Source organism: Pelodiscus sinensis, chromosome 13 (assembly GCF_049634645.1).
Source record: "Pelodiscus sinensis isolate JC-2024 chromosome 13, ASM4963464v1, whole genome shotgun sequence".
NCBI lineage: Eukaryota > Metazoa > Chordata > Testudines > Trionychidae > Pelodiscus > Pelodiscus sinensis.
Window position 1 is genome coordinate 18312487 of NC_134723.1, and position 22413 is coordinate 18334899.

The window sequence follows — 22413 nt, forward strand, 5'->3', positions numbered from 1 at the left end:
GCTGCCCCGATCTGCCGATCAGCTGTTTGTCGGCAGATCGGGGGAGTCTGGACGCGATGCCCCGACAAAGAAGCCTTTCTTCATCGACACAGGTAAGCCTCGTGAAACCAGGTTTACCTGTGTCGATGAAGAAAGGCTTCTTTGTCAGGGCATCGCGTCCAGACTCCCCCGATCTGCCGACAAACAGCTGATCGGCAGATCGGGGCAGCCATTTAAATTTAAATGAAGCCGCGATTATTTTAATCGCGGCTTCATTTCCCTCTTCCGATCTGGCTAATCTACATGCCTCCGTCGAAGGAGGCATGTAGTCTAGACACACCCTTGATTCTGCCCAGTATCTGACTCTCTGGGAACCACAAAATCCCAACAATGTCTTAGTTTATTTTGCCCTCTGAAGACTTTTCACACATTCTTGATCATTAAAAGCATCACAAAATGCACTCTTCTGTGACATCATTGGCAACCAAAGTTACACAGGTTTACAATCTTGCCCACAGATATTAATTTTAAAAATCCATTGTCTTACATTAAAGTGAGCTGAAAACACTGTACTTGTATGTTTTTGCATAACTGTCCTTGCTTAAGTATAGTTCTACACAAGTGCACATTTTACTGTGTATACCCCTGCTGTGACAGAAAGTACACGACAGTTTACAGTGGTAATGAAATGTAATGTGTGTCCTTTTGACCGTATAAACGAGTATCCTGTGGACAGAAAGACAAATATATATTATCAACACTTCTCCAAACTGAGAACATTTTACTTATCAAACAGGATGCAGCTGAAGGATGTATGTAAAACAAAGCTGTACTTTTCTGGAGGGGAAAAATGTTTTACTCACCAAAAGTGAAATTCACCACTGAGCAGAGTCCTGGCAGAAAGCCCCTGTGCTATTTAGAGCCCACTTACATCTCATTTTCCTGGGTCAAGTGATGCCTTGTATAAGCCCTCTGCAAAGGGGTGAAGTTCACCCTAAAGTATATAAAGAGTGTTACAGAAGTGGCATTGATTTAGACTTATATTTATTTAAATGAGTAATGGCCATGTTAGTTTTTAACTTTGGGTTTTAACACTCGCAGACACAGTGAGCCAGGGACAACAGATTTACCAGCCTCAGTCATTCACAAATCATGAGTCAGGTCCCACAAATTGTAAGATCATCTTAAAAAGCATGAGATTCAAATAAATAAATAAATTAAATAAAAATAAATGTTGAAGTTCTTTTTATTTACCTAATAGGTGATGAGCTTGTAGAGTACATTCTTGTCACATTTTCACGGTTTTCTCTGCAACAAGGTCTAGAAACTTGCATTTTAAAAAATAATTCTTACCAGAGCACTTAACTCCAGTATCAGCAGCTTGAAGAAAGCCATGACAAAATTGACACTTCAACATTATTTTACTTCATTTATACATTGCTTGGCATAACAGAGTTCTGAACTTGGTTGGGAGTGGACCACCATATACTATGCAAATTGAGTAGTACCTGTGGAAATACTAAAAGACATATCAGGTTAGGGATTATGACAAACCTGCAAGGAATAAGCTCTCTAAAAAGTAGCCTATAGGTGAAGGTATTTGTTAAGTAAGACATGGGTATAAGTTAAGGCAGTAATGTAGTGAGCCTGCAAGGCCTCTGAGGAAACAGATTACAGTAGCTAAACAAGACATAAGGCCCCAAAAACCTTAGCATAAGCAGCTAACCAGGAGTAACCCTAGATAATAAAATCTCACAAGCTAGAAGGTCGATGTGAATAATATGTAAGAGATACTTGTTTGTACCAGTTTCAGATATTTTATTTTTGGAACATCAGTTGATGTCTGACCCCAAGAGTGCCATGGTAACCAATGAGGTATATGCTAATAAGCTTGAAGCAAATGTACTATAAACCTATGAGAGAAGGGCAAGTAATAAGTAATAAGGGCAAGTAAGTACAAATAAGGAAAAGGAGAGAAACCCTACTACATTAGGCAACGTGGTGCCAACATAACACATTATAAAAAGTGTATTCCAGCCTGTGTATATTGGGGGAAAATAACTCTTGGGAGATGTCAGGATGACAGCCACCAGTGATAATTACTTTGGGTCCTTTTTCTAAGAATACTGGGTTTGATCTTGAGACAAGAACCTACCAAATTTCAGGCTAACTGAAAAATCTTAGTAATCAAAATAGTTAATACACAATAGATCAAGAAACATGTACACAAATCAAAATGCCCAATAACGCAACAGCAATCATTTCCTCTTCCTATGAAACATTTTTTCGTCCAATAAGCATTCAGTATCTTATTACATTGCTGTAGCTTAGCACACCACACTCTTTGATGGTGATGTTGCTATGTGATATATTTTATCTATGTGAGCAATTCAGAGAATTTGTTACATTATTTGGATACTAGCCAATTCTCCTTCAACCCTGACACTACGTTAAGTTTTCTCTGGAAGTGGGATCAAGCTGAAAAGTTCAAATCCATATTTCAACTATCCAAAGTTCAGATGTGACCAAACCCAGGGTTTTGAACTGGGCCATCTTTGGTTTTTGAGGAGTCACTGATGAAAGTTAGTTGGCTTCCAAGAGAGGGACATTTTGATTTTGGCTTTCTTGGTGTATTTGTTGGGGAAACACAAACCCATCTTCATTGCTGTGCACTCACTGTGCCTGGGGAGTCCAGCAGCAAGGATGTAGACGGTCCATGAAAGGAATCCTCACCACATGGAATATGGCAGGTTCCCTGGAATGCTTTCTACTGTCACCATGCTATAAATCTAGCATGGTCACAGGAAACTGAATATGAAGGCAATTTTCAGATTTCATGTCCAACAAGCTGTAGCAAGCCTTCCATGGAGCGTAAGAGCCTAATGCCCTCAGGTGGAAGGATCCAGAAAAGCTTCTTCCACTACACCAGAAGCGGAAGGGCAGACTCTCTTCACAAATAGGAAGTATAAAGAGGTGGGCCCTGTGGCAGCCCAATCACTGGAGAGGATAGATGGTTCCCAGCCGTTCTTGCCTCCTTCCATGGGGGGCATAGAGGGCTGGCCAGAGGCCCCCAATCCTCTGTGGGGGTTGGCTGCAGTGCGGGAACTTAACCATATAGAGGAGATGCCTGGGACCTCGAGCCACCAGATACACGTGAAGCAGAGGGGCTGCTGAGACTACCATTCACTGACTACACTGAAGATGTTGAGAACAACCAGTGTGTGCAGGTACAATCAAGGGGGAATTTAGGAAGGAGCCCAGGGGAATCAGACTGTGGATCTCCCCAAGCCGTGGACAACATCTTGCAGTGGACTCCAAGCCAACCCAGCAACAGATTTCTCTGCCACTGATAGGGCCCTGGTCTGGGGTGCAGTGGAGTCAGGTGGGCCCATGTTCCCCCCACCACCTTGGGATGACAGTACTCCCCCTTGCCAGTTGTTAAGCCTCAGCCTTGTACCCCTTACCCTAAACTGTTGCTTAGTGCCTCAGCCTTGTGCCCTGCACTCAAGACTGTTGCTGAGTACCCAAAACCTAAATGCTGAACCACCCCATTGGCATATCAGAGGACTGGACAATGCCAATGCCCTGCTATTAGGTCATTTGTCTGTGTAGCAAAGGGACATGGCCTTCTGCAGAGAGGCAGAGCACAAAAGAGCCTGCTGCCCATGTCTAGGACGACCCCGGCCTGCTTACACAAACTTACTACAAAAGAGGAGAATCTGGCAAGTAAACCACTGATACAACCCACAAGGTCTCACCTGTAGCACATGTGGTTCTAGATCAGCAGTTCCCACCCTTTTCCAGATGGGGTCCCATTTTGACAATTCAAGAAGACTTGGTGACCCAAGGCAATTCAAAAATGGGGGGAAGAGAAGGGGCAGAGCCACATGGGGAGATACTTGGCAACCCTTTTGAAATGTAATGGCAACCCATATTTGGGTCGCGACCCATAGGTTGGGAAACCCTGTTCTAAATCATGAAGTTCTCATTGCCGTTTGTGAGCCGCCATGCCCCAACCAAGTAAAAAGCGAAAATGCTGTGCCCCTTGAAGCGTGAGCCATAGTTACCAAAGAGGTCATGAGGCCTAGGCCTATGGCACAAATGAGTTGGGGATGCTGTTTATTGTTGTTAGTCTAAACAGAATAAACCCCTTTCATTCCTCATTTTACTTTCAAATTTCAGAGCAAGAGAAAATCAGGACAAATCTATAGATGGGACTTTCTGAAAGTGGTAAAGGAGAAAAGTCAGGTGTTTTCCCATGGGGGAAGATATAAGTCTTATGGTATGTCACAGTCACATTTGTTACATATAGGTGTGGGCTGTGATTATGCAGCATATAGATTTAGGAAAGTCACACACACACCCTATGAAGTCACTTTTACTTTACTCTATAAGAGTCAATACATGATCTCTTCCAAGTCCATTAGGCAAGCCAGAGAGAGAGGCAGGCAGTGAGTGGAGCAGCAGTTTTGAGAAGAGGCTGGTGCACTGGGGGATGCTGTCACAGTGGAAGGGGAGGCTGTCCCTTGCAAAGGCTACCAAGCTATTGGTCTTTAGAGCAATGTAGGCCCATAATGCACAGTAGGTATGCAAATGTGGGGGGGGGGGGAGAAAGGGTTCAGTTGCCCCCAGACCCTTTTAATTGCCACCAGAGCCCTGGGCAGTGCTAAAGGCCTGGCTGGGGGAGGCTAGCCTCCAGCCCTGCCCCTTCTGTCTGAGGGCCTTTCCCTTCCCGGGGCCTGGAACTATCCCCTCTCAATTTATCCAGGACCTGCTGATGTCTGTCAACCAGGGGCAGATGACCATTTTGCGGGGCCGCGGGCAGCATAATTCCACGGGCCCCCCCCCCTTTGCCACGGCACATGCTTTCTGAAGCGCGGGGCCCGGGGCAGCTGCTGTCAACCACCCCTGCCTTGACCCTCAGGAATGTGGGCAGTTTATCAGTACTGAGAAAACCTTATGAGAAAATAGAGTTGGCTTCACTTTTCACCAGCAGCCCGATAAAAAACAAGTGAAAAACCAGAGAACATGTCAGAATCAGAAACTATTAATGGGAGGCTGCTCTCCAATCGTGAAAGTAACTTACAGGTATTGGCCCATTACAACCTGGGTCCCTGTCAGCTCTTTAAATAGCTCCCAACTGGCTTTCACTCCAGCTCACCCAGCTCTTGCTGGAACTGCGTACCAGGGCACCCCAGCTTACTTTCACCTGTGCTGCTCTCAGATCATGGAGGTAAAATGGCAAGAGATCTCAAGTCTCATAAAAAAGAAGCTTTGTCTTGAGTTCTCCCTCTGGCATTCACAAAACAGCTTTTTGTCCAACAGGGCCAGAGTGAGAATGGACAATTTTATTTGCTGCCACAGAAATTGAAAACTTTAAAAGAAGTTATCAAAATTCTCTCCAGAGTAAATAAGAGCAGACATCCTCCCCAGAGATGCTAGCATGTAACTTTGTCAACAGTTTAGGAATCTCCTGTGGATTTGATGGAATGTTGATACAGTTTTAAAACTACAGTTGCTTCTGCAGTGACACAGATTCTCATTTTGATTGTCACTCCAAATATGGAATCTCTCTCTCCTGAGGCCTTGTCTATACACACAAAAACCTACTCCATTTCCCCCCAACTTCCCCCAAGACTTTGCAGACCAGAACGTGAACACATATAGGCTGTGTCTACGCTGGGCCACTTATTCCGGAAAATCAGCCGCTTTTCCGGAATAAGCTGCGAGCTGTCTACAATGGCCCTTGAATTTCCGGAAAAGCAACGACGCTCTACTGTACAAAATCAGCCGCTATTCCGGAAAAACTATTCTGTTCCCGCTCAGGCATAAGTCCTTATTCTGGAACACTGTTCCGGAAAAGGGCCAGTGTAGACAGCCCAGTAGTCTTTTCCGGAAAAAAGCCCTGATCGCGAAAATGGCGATCGGGGCTCTTTTCCGGAAAAGCGCATCTACATTGGCCACAGACGCTTTTCTGGAAAAAGGGCTTTTCTGGAAAAGCAGCCTGCCAATGTAGACGCTCCTTTTCCGGAAAAACTGAAAATAGAATAGTATTCCATTTTAAGCAGTTCCGGAAATTCATGCCAGTGTAGACACAGCCATAATGTTCTACATGCTGACCACAATTTTCACCCCACATCAGATTTTTTCTGAAATGATGCTCTGTTGCTATTTCTGTACAAGAACGACAAGGAAATACAGAGTATCTTACATCCTAACTAAGGGTTGCACCAACTATTTGGGTAGAAAATTCCACTTCCTAACAGAAATAGTTAAACTGATATAAAGATGTGTGTAGACAGTTTAAAGGCAGCTAAAGTTAGTAGTAAATCAAATTTGTAATCCTTTACACTCTTTCGCATATATGACTTTGTACTTGCCACAATCATATTCTAAGGGCTTAATTGGGTCTTAATTGTACATTGGTCTTGATTTAACCTTCTCCACAGGGAAGAATTTCATGTGAAGTGAATAGGTTGTTGGAACTCAACAGCGAAATTGTACTGTAAATAAGCAAGGATCCAAAAACACATTGTTTTCTCTGAGACAGTAACACATTTGTGGAACTTGTGTTATGTTAGCAAAACTGATTTATTTTTAAGCATGATTTTGCAAATTAAAATGAAAGACAAGCTATTTGGATGTCACTGCAGTACTTTAAACATTTGTGTCTCAACCAGATAAAGCACAAAACAGTAGCTTGAAGGAATTACAGTAAACACTTCCCAACAGCAGACCAAGGTATGTAAAAGTTCTTACAGAAATAATAATTACAGATTGAATGACATGATAGTAAACTGAACAGTTCAAAGCCCAGGAGAAAGAAGGTTGATTGAAAAAAAAACTAATAAAAATTGCATTGTACAGGCTTGAATATATACACTTAGGCCCCAGTCCTGCAAAGTCTTATACATGTATTTAAATTTCTTCTTCAGCTGGAATACTTGCATGCATAAAGTTAAAGTATATGTGTAAGTCTTTGGTAAAATACAGTGTCCAGTTAAGGCAATGGCAGCCTTTCACAGATTTCAATGAGCTTTGGACTAGTTACTCATTGAACAACTTTTCATTAAGAATCTAGAGAAGCTAGGAATAATACCTTTTATTAAAGTATATTTCCTTGTTACATGTGTGAACGTTGAAATATCCCTTTAAAAACAACTGCATATATAAAAACTATATCACTGACCTTTAAAAAAATGGTAGGTGGACTACCTAGCTTATTGTCAACATAATTTAATCGTTTGCCATTAAAGATAATACCCAGAGTAATCATTATTTAAACCTAGGCTACATTCCCACCCACCCTCGCAACCCCCTCAGACCTGGGAGACACTAAATGGAACAGCATTTTTACCTGGGCCAAAAAGTAATACAATTAAAGTGTTTTGGCTACTTTTACTTGTGTTATACAGTTTTGAGGCTTACTTTTGCATGATGTAGCTGCTGTTGCTACTAATCAGTACATACGCATATCTGACTAAATCAATTCCAGGTATAAATCCACTGAAATCATTGGAGTTACTTTAGGGATGAATTTGATGCAATAATTGTAATTTATATAAACATTATTAAGAGGTGCTAATTTCTGCTTTATACAAAATAAAACTTTGCAATTTGCTTGAATATTTGAATAGCTAATGTATTTATGGGAGCTCTCAAACTAAGGTCACCATTAGAACTGAGGGAATTATTAATAATTTACTCTGTTAATTAGGCCTCTTTTTTAATTAGTGCAATGATTGTGGGCAGATAACTCTTTTTGCTTATTTATTTGTTAGTTTAATTTACTTAATCTTTTTACTGCATGGACCAACTGTGAAACGCTTAACAGAAGAGAACTGCATGCAACAGGGGAAAATGGGGCCTGCTGTCCTGGTGTGAAGGTCCCACACCGTATAGCACACTTTGACTATGGGTGGCTGAGGAAGAGGCAGCTGGCTGAAGAGGACATACTGTTTGTGGAGATCAGCTGAAGAATTTAGTCCCAGAGTCACATGGGCTGCTGTGGGAGGGCAGGGGAGGATACACAGTCACCTGTGTGTAACAAAATAACAAAAAATAAAAAAGTTTGAGCTGGAAGAAGAGAAAAGTATAGAAAACAGAGGGAGAGAACAAAAAAATGGAAAAGGTGGAAAGAAAGTGTGAAATAGAGATAAGTGCTTAGAAATAGAGAGAGTTGGCTTAGTGCCAACAGCAAGCTCTAATGGATCAATGGTAGTGCTAGGCACCATAGAGTAGACAGGCAACTGTGTATCTTTGGAAACATGGTTGCCATGTTGAATCAAGCTGCAAACTCTGAGCAGGCTGCACTTGGTGCTTTGACCTCAAGCAAGTTTGTTTTGTTTAATTATTTCCGACCTTCACTTTCCCATGCTGTGCTGTATTTCTGTTGGAAAAGGGCAGTTGCTGAGAGGGGGGCACACTGGGCCTCCCTGTTTGGAGTGTCTTTGGCTTGATCATAAAACTACAGAAGCTAGAGAAGAGCTACTAGCCCACTCAGACCAACTCCTGCAAAGGCAACACCGCTCCCTACAGCTTGTTCTAGTTCAAGCAGGCTAGGTGAGGCATCACCCCAGCTCAATACAGCCAGGGGCTCTCCAGCCTCCAACACACACAACACGTGATTGCTGATCTTAAATGAGCATTGTTTTATATATTTCCAAAGACTTTCAGTATTTATTCCTTGATTGATGAGCCACTCTCCTTGCTCATAAGACGACTCCGGATGATTGCGCTGCTGTGTCTCGATAACTGATCCTGAAATTCGGATGTTGTAAAGAAGTACAGGATAGGATCCAAACAACAGTCTAGGCTTGCTAGGCTTAAGCAAAATGGCTGAGTGTACAGAGTGCTTCGGCGTATGGCACAGTGTGTAATAACATTCTCTTTCACCATCATGTAGAAGAAGAAGTTGATGTGGTACGGTGTGAAACATACAAAGAACACTGCTGCACACATAGCAACCATGCGTAAAGCTCTCTGTTTTTCACTGGTATTTTCCAAAGGTGTTTGGTATTTCTGAAGTGACTGTCTTGTTCTCCAGGTACAGTATACAATAATGATTAGAGGGCCCACAAATCCTAAAAGCTCAGCTATAATCACCATCATCACAGAAGCGGCGCTACTGTTTATTTTCTTGACTTCAAGATCCGCAAAGCAGGAATTTGAACTGTTGGTTAAGCCAGAGTTTCTCATAATTGGAAATGGTGAGCAAGCAACCCCAACAAAGATCCATACAGCAGTACTAATGGCAACATCATACCTGCGCTTCCAGTCTTTGGCTTTGAATGGATGGAGAAGGAAGTAGTACCTTTGAATGCTGATGCAGGTGAGGAAACAAATGCTTGCATACATGTTGAGATACTTCAGGTAGAAACATAATAAGCAGAGGAAACTCCCAAAAGGCCACACATGGTTTATATAATAATATATTCGTAGTGGTAATGAGAGCACATGAGCAAGATCTGCCGCAGCCAAGTTAATCATAAAAATGACAGCTTTGTTTTTCTTGCTGATGAAGCGACATAAAACCCATAATGCAGCACTGTTTGCCAGAAGACCAGGTATGAATATTACCGTGTAAGTAGCGGCATATAGAGAGTTTTTAAATGTTATATTAGGATCAACACAGTTTTCTGAAGATCCATTGGTCTGCATCTTGACTGTGCTTGAGCAATCATTTGGGACTGGATGGAAGATTTCTGTAACGAGTAAAAAATAATCATAACATCTAGCTCTTATATAACATTTTGTCTCAATAGATCATGATCCCCAATTTGCACATTGGGAAAGTGGGGTTCATGGAGGTGAAAGTGACTTGCCTATGATCTCCGAGCCAGTCAGTGGCAAAGTCTCCTGAGACTCAGGCAGGTGTTCTGGATGTGCTGCTTCCCAAAACAATTGCTGTAAAAACAAAGATAATGCACATTAACCAGTATTAATATATGTATCACAAGTAACCTACCTGATTACAGTAATACATTTATTATAGCTTAGAGAAGAGGCTAGGCAAATCGTTTGGCTTGAGGGCCACATCAGGGAATGAAAATTGTGTGGAGGGCCATGAATGCTCATGATATTGGTGTTGGGTGTAGGAGGGGGTGAGGGCTTCAGGTGGAGGTATGAGCTCTAGGGTGAGGCAAGAAATTAGAACTTCAGAGTGCAGGAGGGGCTCTTGATTGGGGCACAGGCTTGGAGTGTGGGGAGAGAGGACGAGGTAAGGGCTCTGGCTGGGGGTTCAGGCTCTGAGGCAGGGCTGGTAATGAGGGGTTGGGATGCAGGAGGGTGCTCTGGGCTGAGACTGAGGGGTTCAGAGAGGAGGGGCAGGGAGTTGGGGTATGGAGAGAAGAGAACTCAGGCTCCAAGCTGCACTTACCTCCTCAAGCAGTTTCCAGAAGCAGCGACATGTTCCAGACAGCTCCTATGCAGAGGCCTGGCCAGGTGGCTCTGTGCACTGCCCCCTGCTCCCCTCCCATCCACAAGTGCCGCCCATTGTCCACAGTTCCCAGCCAATGGGAGCTGTAGGGGTGGTGATTAGGCTGGGGGCAGTGTATGGAGCCTTATAGGTGCACCTAGGTTTACGAGATGGAGGAAGGAACATGCAACTGCTTTGGGAGCCAGGGAAGCAAGGCAAACTCCAAACCCCACTCAGGGCTGGATTAAAATGGCTGTTGAACCAGATACAGCTCACAGCTGTAGTTTGCCCACTCCTAGCCTAGAGCATGTCCTCTGTAAAATCTCCTTCTTGCTCCTCAATGCTTTTTCATAAGCAATGAGATATTCTGGGTAGGGGTTATGAAACCCCAAATACAATTTCCCTCTGTCTCAGGTATTTATCTGGTCCCCATCACAGTAGTAATGTATAAGGATTATACAGTCAGTAATGTAATTATTTTTACAATGCCTCGTAAGCTACAGCAGTGCTATTACCCAGGTGGGGAAGTGAGGCACAGCAATACTAAGTAGTTTAGCCAGGTGAAACGTTGCACCCCATATTCTTCATGGAAATCTGCCTATAAATATGAATGTGACATAACTGGGACATAACAGAGGGTATGTCTACACTACAATGTTAATTCGAACTAACTTAGTTCGGATTAGTTAATTCGAACTAAGCTAATTTGAACTAACGGATCCAGACTAAAAAACTAGTTCGAATTAGCATTTTGCTAATTCGAACTAGCATGTCCACATTAAGTGGACCCTGAACCAGGCTTAAGGATGGCCGGAAGCAGTGCCAGCAGGGCATCAGAGGAGGACTTAGAGCGTGGAGATGCTGTCTCAGGATAGCCGAGGGCTGTGCTTAAAGGGTCCCGACCCCCACCCCGGACAGACAGTTCTCAGGGCTGCCCCGCTTGCAAAGCAGTCCTGGCTTGGAGTGCCCGGAGTACCCACACTGGGCACATCACAGCACTCGGCCATCAGACCGGCTGCACTTGCCGCAGGCTGCCATCTGGGGTGAGGGAGCAATTGGGCTGCAGGAGAGCTTCCACCCCCAGAAGCCCGCAGAGCCAGCCCAGTCCTCCCCATCAGGGGCTCGTGCCCCATTCCTTCCTCACATCCTTCCCTCCCTAGCCCCTCTTCTTGATGTACAAAATAAAGATAACGTGTCTTCCAAAATGGAGTCTGTCTTTATTGAACAAAACTGGGGGAGACTGGGAAAAGGAGGTGGGAGAGGGGAAGAGAGAGGCTGGGAGAGGGGAGGGAAACTAAAATGATCAGGGGTTGGGAACAGGTCCCATATGAAGAGAGGCTAAAGAGACTGGGACTTCTCAGCTTAGGAGGAGAGGAGACAGAGCGGGGACAGGATAGAGGTCTGTAAAAGCAGGAGTGGGGTGGAGAGGGTGCATACAGAAAAGTTCTTCATTAGTTCCCATAAAGAAGGACTAGAGGACACCAAAGGAAAGGAAAGGAAAGGAATGGGTAGCAGGCTTCAAAGTAGTAACAGAAAGTTGTTCTTCACAAAGCAAAGAGTCAACTTGTGGAACTCCTTGCTGCAGGAGGCTGTGAAGGCTACAACTAGAACAGAGTTTAAAGGGAAGTGAGATCAAGTCATGGAGGTTGGGTCCATGGAGTGCTATTAGCCAGGGGTTAGGAGTGGTGTCCCTGCCCAAAGTTTGTGGAAGGCTGGAGAGGGATGGCACAAGACAAATGGCTTGGTCACTGTCTTCGGTCCATCCCCTCCAGGGTCCCTAGGGTTAGCCACTGTCGGCAGACAGGCTACTGGGCTAGATGGACCTTTGGTCTGACCCAGGACAGCCATTGTAAGCTCAGGGCTCAGGGTCGGGGGTCTCAGTGGACCCCCTTGATTCTCTTGCACACCTGGTCCTGGGTGGCCAGGCTGGCAGCTCTCCTGCCCTAGACGGCCACTTTCCTGTGCCTAGTGCGGAGATCGTGGACGAGGTCCACGATGTCCGCACTAGCCCAGGCGGGTGCCCACCTCTTGCGGTCCCGGGCAAGCTCCTGGGAGCCGCCAGCCTGGTCCTGGGAAGAGGGGGAGGGCTGGGGGGCATTGGGTGGGTGGCTCTATCCGTGCCAGGTGCAGGGTCTGCTGGCTGGGTGCTGGCAGGCTTGCACCTGGCACGGGCACCGTAGCCAGCCTGTGGCCCTTTAAGGGGTCCGGGACCGGGAGGGGGGCATACAAGTTTCCCTGGTGTTGGCCAGAGTGGCCACCAGGGAAACCTGGGGAGGGCTAGCCTCCCACTAGTTCGAATCAAGGGGCTACACACCCCTTAATTCGAACTAGCTAGTTCGAACTAGGCTTACTCCTCGTGGAATGAGGTTTTCCTAATTCGAACTAACGGAGTGCTAGTGTAGTGCCTATGAAAGTTAGTTCGAACTAACGTCCATTAGTTTGAACTAACTTTGTAGTGTAGACATATCCTAAGGCTTTATGCAAAACATTTCATGTAACGTGTCTCAGAGGAGAACATAAGAACAGTCATACTGGGTCAGACCAAAGGCTCATCTAGTCCAGTATCCTGTCTGCCGACAGTGGCCAATACCAAATGCCCCAGAGGGAGTGAGCAGAACAGGTTGTCATCATGTGATCTCTCTCCTGTCATCCATTTCCAACCTCTGACAAACGGGAGAGACACCATTCCTACCCATCCTGGCTAATAGCCATTGATGGACCTAACCTCCATGAATCTATCTAGCTCTTTTTAACCCTTGTTAAAGTCCTGATCTTCACAACATCCTCTGGCAAGGAGTTCCACAGGTTGACTGTGCGCTGCATGAAGGAAAACTTCATTTTGTTTGTTTTAAACCTGCTACCTATTAATTTCATTTGGTGACCCCTAGTTCTTATGTTATGGGAGTAGCCATGTTAGCCTGTATCTGGAAAAACAATGAAGAGTTCTTTGGCACCTTAAAGTTTAACAGATTTATTTGGGCATAAACTCTCATGGGTAAAACCTACTTCATCAGATGCATCTTCAGGTCCTCTAAATCACTGCCAGAGCCCCTCACAGTGTGGTCTAGGAAGTGCTGAGGGCTGGTTGCACTAGCACCATCCATTCTGCCTGAGGCCCTGCCCCTTCTGAGAGCCTGTAGCTGTCCTCCCACACACACACATTACCCAGGGCCTGACAAAGTCTGTCTCCAGCCCTGTCCCCATGCTTTTCTTATCTCAGGGTGTGTCTAAACTACACCCCTCTGCTGACAGGGGGATGTAGATTAGGCACTTTGAAAGCGCAAATGAGCCCGGGATTTAAATATCCTGGGCTTCATTTGCATACTCACGCTCGGGCGCTGTGCCAATCACGCACCCTTTCAAAAGGGAAAGTAAAGTCTAGCCGCAGCTCTGCCGACAGTGGGGAGCTTTTTCGGCAGATCTTGTACTCCCCTGCTGTCGGCAGAGCCGCGGCTAGACTTTACTTTCACTTTTGAAAGGGCATGTGATCAGCACAGCGCCAAAACGTGAGTAAGTAAATGAAGCCCAGAATATTTAAATCCCGGGGTCATTTGCACTTTTGAAGTGCTTGATTTGCATCCCTCTGCCAACAGAGGGATGCAGTCTGGAGGTAGCCTCAGTGACCAAAATCTGGATGTGCTTTTTAATTGAGCAGTTTACATTTGAGACTCCTTTTTCAGACTCTCCTTTGATTCAAACCACAGACTGATGAGGATGGCGAGAGGAATTTCAGATTAAACTGTTAAATTAGTTGTATTTTTCCTTCCTTAATCCAGACTGGAATTTCTCCTCAGAAGGGATAATATGGGCAGGAAAAGTTTGGCTTAGGAATATGCCTGTAAAAACCCTGTGTGAATTGATTTACCAGCTTATCCAATGTAAGGGTGAAAATGAAGATTGGCCTCCTGTTTCTATATAAATGTCACAGAATGGCTGAAGAAAGGGATGGGATTCCCAGCTGCTTTTCTACATTCCTTCCATGGCTCCACTTGAGACTCCCTGGCAGCAGGGTTGTATTGCCTCCCTTTTGGCAGGGTGTGAAGAGTACCAGAGGCGCAGAGCCAGTATGAAAGCAAAGATTCTGCATGGCAGTTGCAGGCCTTCTGCTGATTTCCATTACCCTGTGAGAATCCATGGGATCTTCTTGGTATAGAGGTGGGCATCCCAATGGAATGACGGGAGAGGAATTCTGTGAGGAAATTGCCCTTCCCTTCCCTTCATTCCCTGTGGAGTGTTTTACTGTGAGGATATAACACTGGAGCTGCTGGTTCATTGCCAATGACTCATTTTTTGCAAAGTACCTCTAGGAGTTGTCGGCCAGCAAAAGTGCCTGTCTCTGTAAGTGGATGCTGGCATGGTAACTTGTAATCTGTTACTCATACATGGCTAAGAAGAACATGGTCTACTACAGGGTCAAATTCACCACTTGTATAACTGTTGGCCTGCTTAAGCCTACAGCACCTATGGACACCCATTTTCTGTGTTTACGGACCTGTAAGCAGCTATTGTTGCTCACTCTCTTTTCTGCCCTTCATTTGAAACTTATTTCCATCCTCTGTTTTTGATTTTTTTCGGGGGGCTACGTCTAGACTACATGCCTTTTTTGAAAGAATTTCTAGACTACAATCAGTACTTTCAAAAAAGCAAGCTGTCTGGATACTCTCTTTTGAAAAAGCACCCAGGCAGTCTGGATACTCTGTTTTGAAAAAGCACAGTTTGCATTACATAGCGCCTTTTTTTGAGAAAACATTTTGGAAAAAAGGCATTATTCCTCATAAAATGAGGTTTTCCACTGTCGACAAAACTCCGCATTCTTTCGATTTACTGTTGACAGAATGCAGCGGCAGTCTAGACACAGGTAAAGATTTTTCAAAAAAAGGCCACTTTTTTTGAAAAATTCCTGTAGTCTAGATACACCCTTGGTCATAAACAGTAACCCAGCAATGGACTAATGCCATATAGCACTGACAGCCACACACCTCCACCCTCCCCACCTCCACAGGAAACAGCCTTCAGAAATGACTGAGACCAACAGAAGATAGACTCTCTGTGAAAATATCATTAACCCTCTCTGCGTCTTTAGGCCACTAAATATCTTCACTGCTCTGGCCTGTGGACTACAGTTCTTACATGAATTTCAATTCCACTGTCCTGATACTGAATCAAAATGGGATATTTTGGCTTGAGTCCCTTTGCAATGCAGATGCACTAGACACAATTAGCCTTTATTATATTTTATGAAATAACTAAGGAATTAGATTTCATAAGTGCTTTTGATTTATTCAAGCACAACTTCCTGGCTTACCAGTAAGACCACTCCTACTGCAGGTCTTAAACAGAACCCATGTGTTAAATAAGCATTTGAGATAACATTGTATCATCCCTGCTTCAATAAAGCCTTGTCTGCACTCAAATGACTTCCAGCAATACAGACTTCATTTTCTAATGACCAAATAAACCTTCTCATGAGTTTCCAGACATGAGGAAATACCTCTCCCTCAAAGGGTTTCTCACTGTTTGTGTTGCTTCTTGCCTGAGTAGAATCATATTTTCTCAGATAAAAGGTCTAGGTTCAGAATGAGGCAGGACAAGCATTGCTGATGGTTAGAAAACAATGCACCTTTTGTACCATAGTTTTTGTGTCTTCCTAAAATCTATTCTTTAATTGGCCACAAGGTGTCATGATTTCATTTTTTGCCTTTTCCTTCAGAAAGATTTTTTAATTCTGGTAAGAGAAATTAAGGTATTGAAGTACTAAACTACTAATAGACGTAGTGTCATTATTTTTTAAATTACGTTTTATTGGTTTTGTGTGTGTTGATCTTCTGGGATTATCACAAACTGAAAAGCTTGTGTTCTGATTTTACACAATAGATACCAGAATAATTTCAAACAAAAATCCCTAAATTACTGATGTTATGGAAAAGTCCTGATTTGCTGAAATTACACAAAGATAGCTGTTCAAAACCATTGTGAGTACAGCCCCATGGTTGCATGAATACCTTTAAAATGTTATTAACAAAAAATAAAAATTAAGCATCTGTTTTACATTGACATTTGAATAATGGGTATGTAAAAGGCTCTTTATTTATTTCAGTGGCTCTGGGTCACGATCTCTATGTTGAAATATGGGCTAAGGAAAGTGAAATTATTGGAAGTGCAAAATCATGGATAACATTTATGAAATAACAATGCTCAAGTATAGAGCATTCTCACACCTCAGTTCACTAGGCTTGCCAATAATTAATCACTTTATGTAAAACATGATAAAACTATCCTGTAAGCTAAAATTACAGAAGGATCATGCTCGACTCCTGGCAGAACTAAATCCCCACTGCGAAGCTACTTAAAAAGCAAGGGCACCAGTGGTGTGTTGCATAGCATAGGTGGCAAACTAAAGTATTCCATTCAATTATCTTTTTTCCCCTATAATGAAGATCTGTCCCAGTGTTTAGAAGAAACAAAAAACAGGACTATGTAGCATTTTAAAGACTAACAAGATGGTTTATTAGGTGATGAGCTTTTGTGGACCAGACCCACTTCCTCAGATCAAATAGTGGAAGAAAATTGTCAAACTATTTGATCTGAGGAAGTGGGTCTGGCCCACGAAAGCTCATCACCTAATAAACCATCTTGTTAGACTTTAAAATGCTACATAGCCCTGTTTTTTGTTTCAGCTACACCAGACTAACATGGCTACATTTCTATCAGTGTTTAGAAGTTACAGGTAGACAATGAAAGTGTCTGCTAAAACAAATTCCTGCTGGAACATTTTCTTCAGGACCTGATATTTCAATAAAATCAATATTGAGTAAAATACCATATTGATATTTGCATAATTGAATTGCATCGATAACACTGAAAGAAATTGTTTCTATTGGTGCACTCTGTTACTTGGTTACTTATAGCTGGAAGCCTGAAAAAATACTATTTCCATGGCAATATCAGGAAAGGAATGCTCATGTTCAGACCAAGAAGTGTAGAACTGTCATTCCTTGGCCCTACCATTTGTTGTTGTTGTGCCCATGAAGTGGTATCACGTCTATAGTGATGTTGCAAAATCCTGTTCCTAGAGTCACAATGAAAACTGAAACCCTCACAGTCAGCAGTGAAAAGCTCTACAGTTTAATGAAAATGGAGCCTTCTTCTAGATAAATGCTGCTCACAGCCTATCTCGCCTGAAATAAATATATATGTCCAGAAATTGGAGAGGGTCCAGAGAAGAGCAACAAGAATGATTAAAGGTCTAGAGAACATGACCTATGAAGGAAGGCTGAAAGAACTGGGTTTGTTTAGTTTAGAAAAGAAGACTGAGGGGGGACATGATAGCAGTTTTCCGGTATCTGAAAGGGTGTCATAAGGAGGAGGGAGAAAACTTGTTCATCTTGGCCTCTGGGGATAGAACAAGAAGCAATGGGCTTAAACTGCAGCAAGGGAGGTTTAGGTTGGACATTAAGAAAAAGTTCCTAACTGTCAGGGTGGTTAAACACTGGAATAAATTGCCCAGGGAGATTGTGGAATCCCCATCTCTGGAGATATTTAAGAGTAGCTTAGATAAATGTCTATCAGGGATGGTCTAGACAGTATTTGGTCCTGCCATGAGGGCAGGGGACTGGACTCGATGACCTCTCGAGATCCCTTTCAGTCCTAGTATTCTATGATTCTACGATTAACAGCATGGGTAGCTTACTGTGGCTCTGGAGCCACCTGTGGCTCTTCTGAAGTTAGTATGTGACTCCTTGCTCAGGCTCTGACTCCAGGGCTGCAGCTACAGGTGCCAACTGTCCAGTGCTCAACTCCTAGCTCTACCTCCTCTTCCAAGTGTATTGTGTCCTCGCTCCTTCTTTCCCCCACAGAGCCTCCTGAGGGCCATGAAACAGCTGATTGCAGTGGGCAGGAGGTGCAGGAAAGGAAGAGGAGGCACTGATCGATGGGGCTGCTGGTGGGCAAAAGATACTGGAGACGGGAGAGGAGGCACCAGATGGGAACTGCTGACAAATTACTGCAGCTCTTTGGCAATGTACATTGGTAAACTGTGGCTCCATCTCAGGCTCTGGTTGGCCACACCTGTCTTTCAGTGACAATATGAATCAAATGTCCATTAATGTATTCCATTATTCCACTGTGCAGCATAGTTGTAGTCATGCCAGTCCCAAGAAATTAGAGAGACTCACAGAATTTAAAGTCAGAAGGGACCATCATAATCCTCTAGTCTGGTCTCCTGCACATTGCAGCTCACAGAAGTCTCCAATACACTCCAGTAATAGACCCCTAATCTCTGACTTAGTTATGGAAGTCCTCAAATTTAAAGCCTACCAGTTACAGAGAAGCCACCATTCACACTAATTTAAATATGCAAGTGTCCCATGCCCCACCCTTCAGTAGAAGGTGAATTATTTCCCAACCCTCAAGATGGTGAGCAGATGGGACCCTGAGTATTTCAACACAATTGACCAGTCAGACACCTGGGAAAGAATTGTCTGTAATAACTCGGAGCCCTCCCCAGCTAGTATCCCATCCACTGGCTGCTGGGGGATATTTGCTACTAGCAGTCACAGATATCTAGCCATTGTAGGCAGTGTCATCATACCCCCCACCTCTTTCCATAAACTTATCAAGATCACACTTGAAGCCAATTAGGTTTTTTGCCCCCACTGTTAATAGGTCATTCCTACTTTGTATGTCCCTTGTAATGTGTGCAAATTACTTATGCTAAACCATCTGATCCATGGGGCATTTTGCTGTGACCCACGGAATAACTTTCCCAGACCTGAAGAAGAGCTCTGAGTGGTTCAAAAGCTTGTCTCTCTCACCACCAGAACTTGGTCTAATAAAAGATAATACCATAGCCACCTTGTATGTCCATTTTGCCACTAGTCACTCATACTGATAGGGAAGTTTGTACTGCTGACCCCACAGTACTCTTACACGTGCACTCTCCTTCCCAGATCCCTTGCCCTGACACTTCTACCATGCAGGGACAAGTTCATCATTAGTATGATTCTGCTGATGTCTAGTTACAATAGGGATGAATTTGGCCCACTGTGGTCAGACAGGATTAAAGCGCCAAGCACCATCCATTGAGACACATTTTGACAGTACACATTGTGGCTTTTAAAAAGAAAACCCTAACATCCTTATTTCATATGCTAAAGCTAAAGATCTTTCTACCTGGAGTCTATGGCAAGACTGGCTTTGCACGCTAACTGATTCACCAAAAGAGGATTTCCCTTTTGATTTACTTACTGCTTCAGCTTTGGAGCCCAGCTGTGCAGCTGAATTTTGTCTGAAGTTATGATACACAAACTGCCACCAGATGAGGGATTACATTAATCAGTTAAATTCCCTCTGATATCTAGCCACCTGTTGGAACACTTGCCCCAGGATTAAAGAGTCTCTTCAATAAACAAGCTTTAGAAAGTGTGATTTAAATGCCTCCATCAGAGAATCTGGCTGTGTCTAATCTAGTTTAATAATGGCAATCGTAGACCATACTGCGTTTTCCCTATCAGTGGCAGTTGCCGCATATTCTTTGAGAATACTGGGTCCCACCCATCTTTAGACTTTTATCACATTGTGTTCTCAGTCTCCCAAGTCAAAGGAACATTTTTATTCTGCCCTCACAATATAATTACAAAGCATATAGATTGCATATCAAAACAGCTAGCACAAGGAATTTTTTAATTCCAAAAAAACCCTTTGGTAGATGAAACAGAGGTTTGCTAGAATTTATTTTACTACCAAATGCAATTAAAATAAAAGATTTGTACTGATTTTTACTCAGAAATTATACAATAAAACATAATGACCTCTTGTAACAACATTTGATAACAATCAAGCTACTACTAATTGCCAGAACTAAAATTTCAATCTCTCTAACACCGGCGGTTTGTTACAGCTACAATGTTAGCTCTTCCATGCTTGCAAAATTTTGGCGGGCAAACTGATCAAATCACAATACTGTTCTTGCCTGTATTTCTGAAACCTGTCTGCCTCTTTATGTTTGTGGAAAAATATCTTGAGAAAATACTGCAAATATTTTTCAGAATATAAATTTAGCAAAATAAAATGCACTAACAAAAATCTTACCTCATTGTAATTTTCCCACTTTGACAAGAGGGTATTCAAAATGAAAAGCATAAGAAAAACACTGTTTTAATTTGGCATATTCCAACAGTACAGGCTCACTAGCTTTGCTTTAATACATGAAATGAGAGCTTGAAAAAGAGCCTACCTTCCTTCACAGCAATCCTGCTGATAACTGAACAAGTCTACAGTTAGAAGAGGAAGTGAAATATGACTTTACATGTCTCACAGACAACTTGTTTACATCTATAAAGCCAACCTGAATGATTACGTCAATGACTGATTTAATGTAACGTTAAGACCTGGCCACATCTATTGCTGCGGTAATGAGTTTCACTAAATGCACGCCAGAACTGGTAGACAGAACTTGGTCTATAGCCGTGCTTGAAATCAAGACATGTCAATTTCACGTACATTGCGGCAACACCTGCAAAGTGTTTAGCGTCTGACAAATGCTCACAACTCTCACTGCTCGCAACTTTCATTCCAGTTAACTTCTACTCTGTCCCATTAGCTCCCAATGGATCTCTCTCCAGCATTGCTATTCTGCAGGTCCCTGATGCTTGGGTTTGCACCGCCTACCCTCTTTTACAGTCTGACTGCTTACAAAGTTCCTAGGGCTTCACTTCACTCTCCAAAGACACGTTAAGCTTTGGCCCAGACTATTTATTTGTTTGGCGTGGGGGCACCTAGTCACAGAATGGACCCAGCTATTGCTATGTCATTGTATTGTGTTTGTTGCTGTGGTTTGTGCAATGTTTATTTCTTGTTCCACGGGATTGTACAAGCCCTTCTCCTGCTCCCACTGAAGTCAATGGCAAAGTTCCCAGCAGCTTCATTGGGAATAGGAACCAATCCTTCATTGCTTTGCAGCCTTATTAGACATATAAATTAAAACAACTTAAATGTACTGTGACAGCCGAGTGCTAGAATTGAGAATCCGTGACAATCCTGAAAGGTTTCAAGCTAAGGGGTGAAATCCGGCACCAGTAAAGTAAATGGCAGCACTCCCATTACTTCAGTGGAGCAACAATTTCACCCAGGATCACTGATATTTCTAGTGTCAGATGGTCTGATCTTGCAGTCCCTTTCAGAAGTGTTTTGTTTGTGTAGGTGCTGCAGAATCAGACCTGTGGTTTGTAGCATGAAACTGTCACTATCTGTCAGTAAATGCTCTGCTGCATCCTGTTTAGGGCATAGCATTAGAGCACTGGTTAGAATACCTAAAGTCCTGTTTTTTCATGGAACAACAATTTAGTCACTGATCTGTCTGCTCATGAGTCTAAGAGCCATAATGTAATCACCTATACCTGATGCATGCCCAGGGGAAGAGGCAGGTGCAAAAAGCCTTCTTCTTTCCCCCCTGTTCACCTGAATCCCCCAGTGCAATAACTTTGTCCTTTTGCTTTCAGGGTGCATCTCACCCCAAAAAGGGAAAAGTGCAAAGGGGGTGAGTCTAGCCTCCTCCCACCTCCACCTTCCCTCAGTCCATGCAGCTGGCTGGCCACACCTTTCAACAGCAGCGCACACACTACACCTTTGCTCTGGAAACTGGACTGAATTCTAAATTATGCTCTATGGCTTTATGAACACTCCACCATTACTGATGTTTTACTGTTTGGAACTGTAAAAAGTAATGGCATCTGATTCCACTAAGCATGAACCTAAAATACCCTTTAACACGTAGCTATAAACGTGTTTATAAACATCTATCTATTTATAAATCTGGTTTATAAACTTCTATGTTTCAAAGAGTTGTTGAGAAAGTTGAACAAAGCAGACTGTGAAGAGCTTCACAAGGACCTCACAAAACTAGATGATTGGGTAGCAAAAATGGCAAATGAATTTTAAAGTTGATAAATGCAAAGTAATGCACATTGGAAAAAAATCCCAACTATACATAGTGGGGGCTAATTTTGGAAAACACAATC

General features: G+C 43.3%; 1 protein-coding gene across 2 annotated transcripts; it reads right to left on the minus strand.

Moving 5' to 3' along the window:
- Positions 1-5905: 5905 nt before the first annotated feature.
- Positions 5906-20722, minus strand: P2RY10 (P2Y receptor family member 10). Of its 2 annotated transcripts, none has more exons than XM_025180024.2 (3): positions 20486-20624; positions 9804-9885; positions 5906-9683 (listed from the first exon to the last, which is right to left on the minus strand). In XM_025180024.2, the coding sequence occupies exons 1-3, from the start codon at positions 20534-20536 to the stop codon at positions 8659-8661; spliced, it is 1158 nt and encodes a 385-aa protein (XP_025035809.1). In that variant the 5' UTR covers positions 20537-20624; the 3' UTR covers positions 5906-8658. The 2 variants fall into 2 exon arrangements, with proteins under 2 accessions (XP_025035809.1, XP_014424316.1); XM_014568830.3 differs by lacking the exon at positions 20486-20624 and adding an exon at positions 20631-20722 and having other exon boundaries at positions 5911-9683.
- Positions 20723-22413: the final 1691 nt, after the last annotated feature.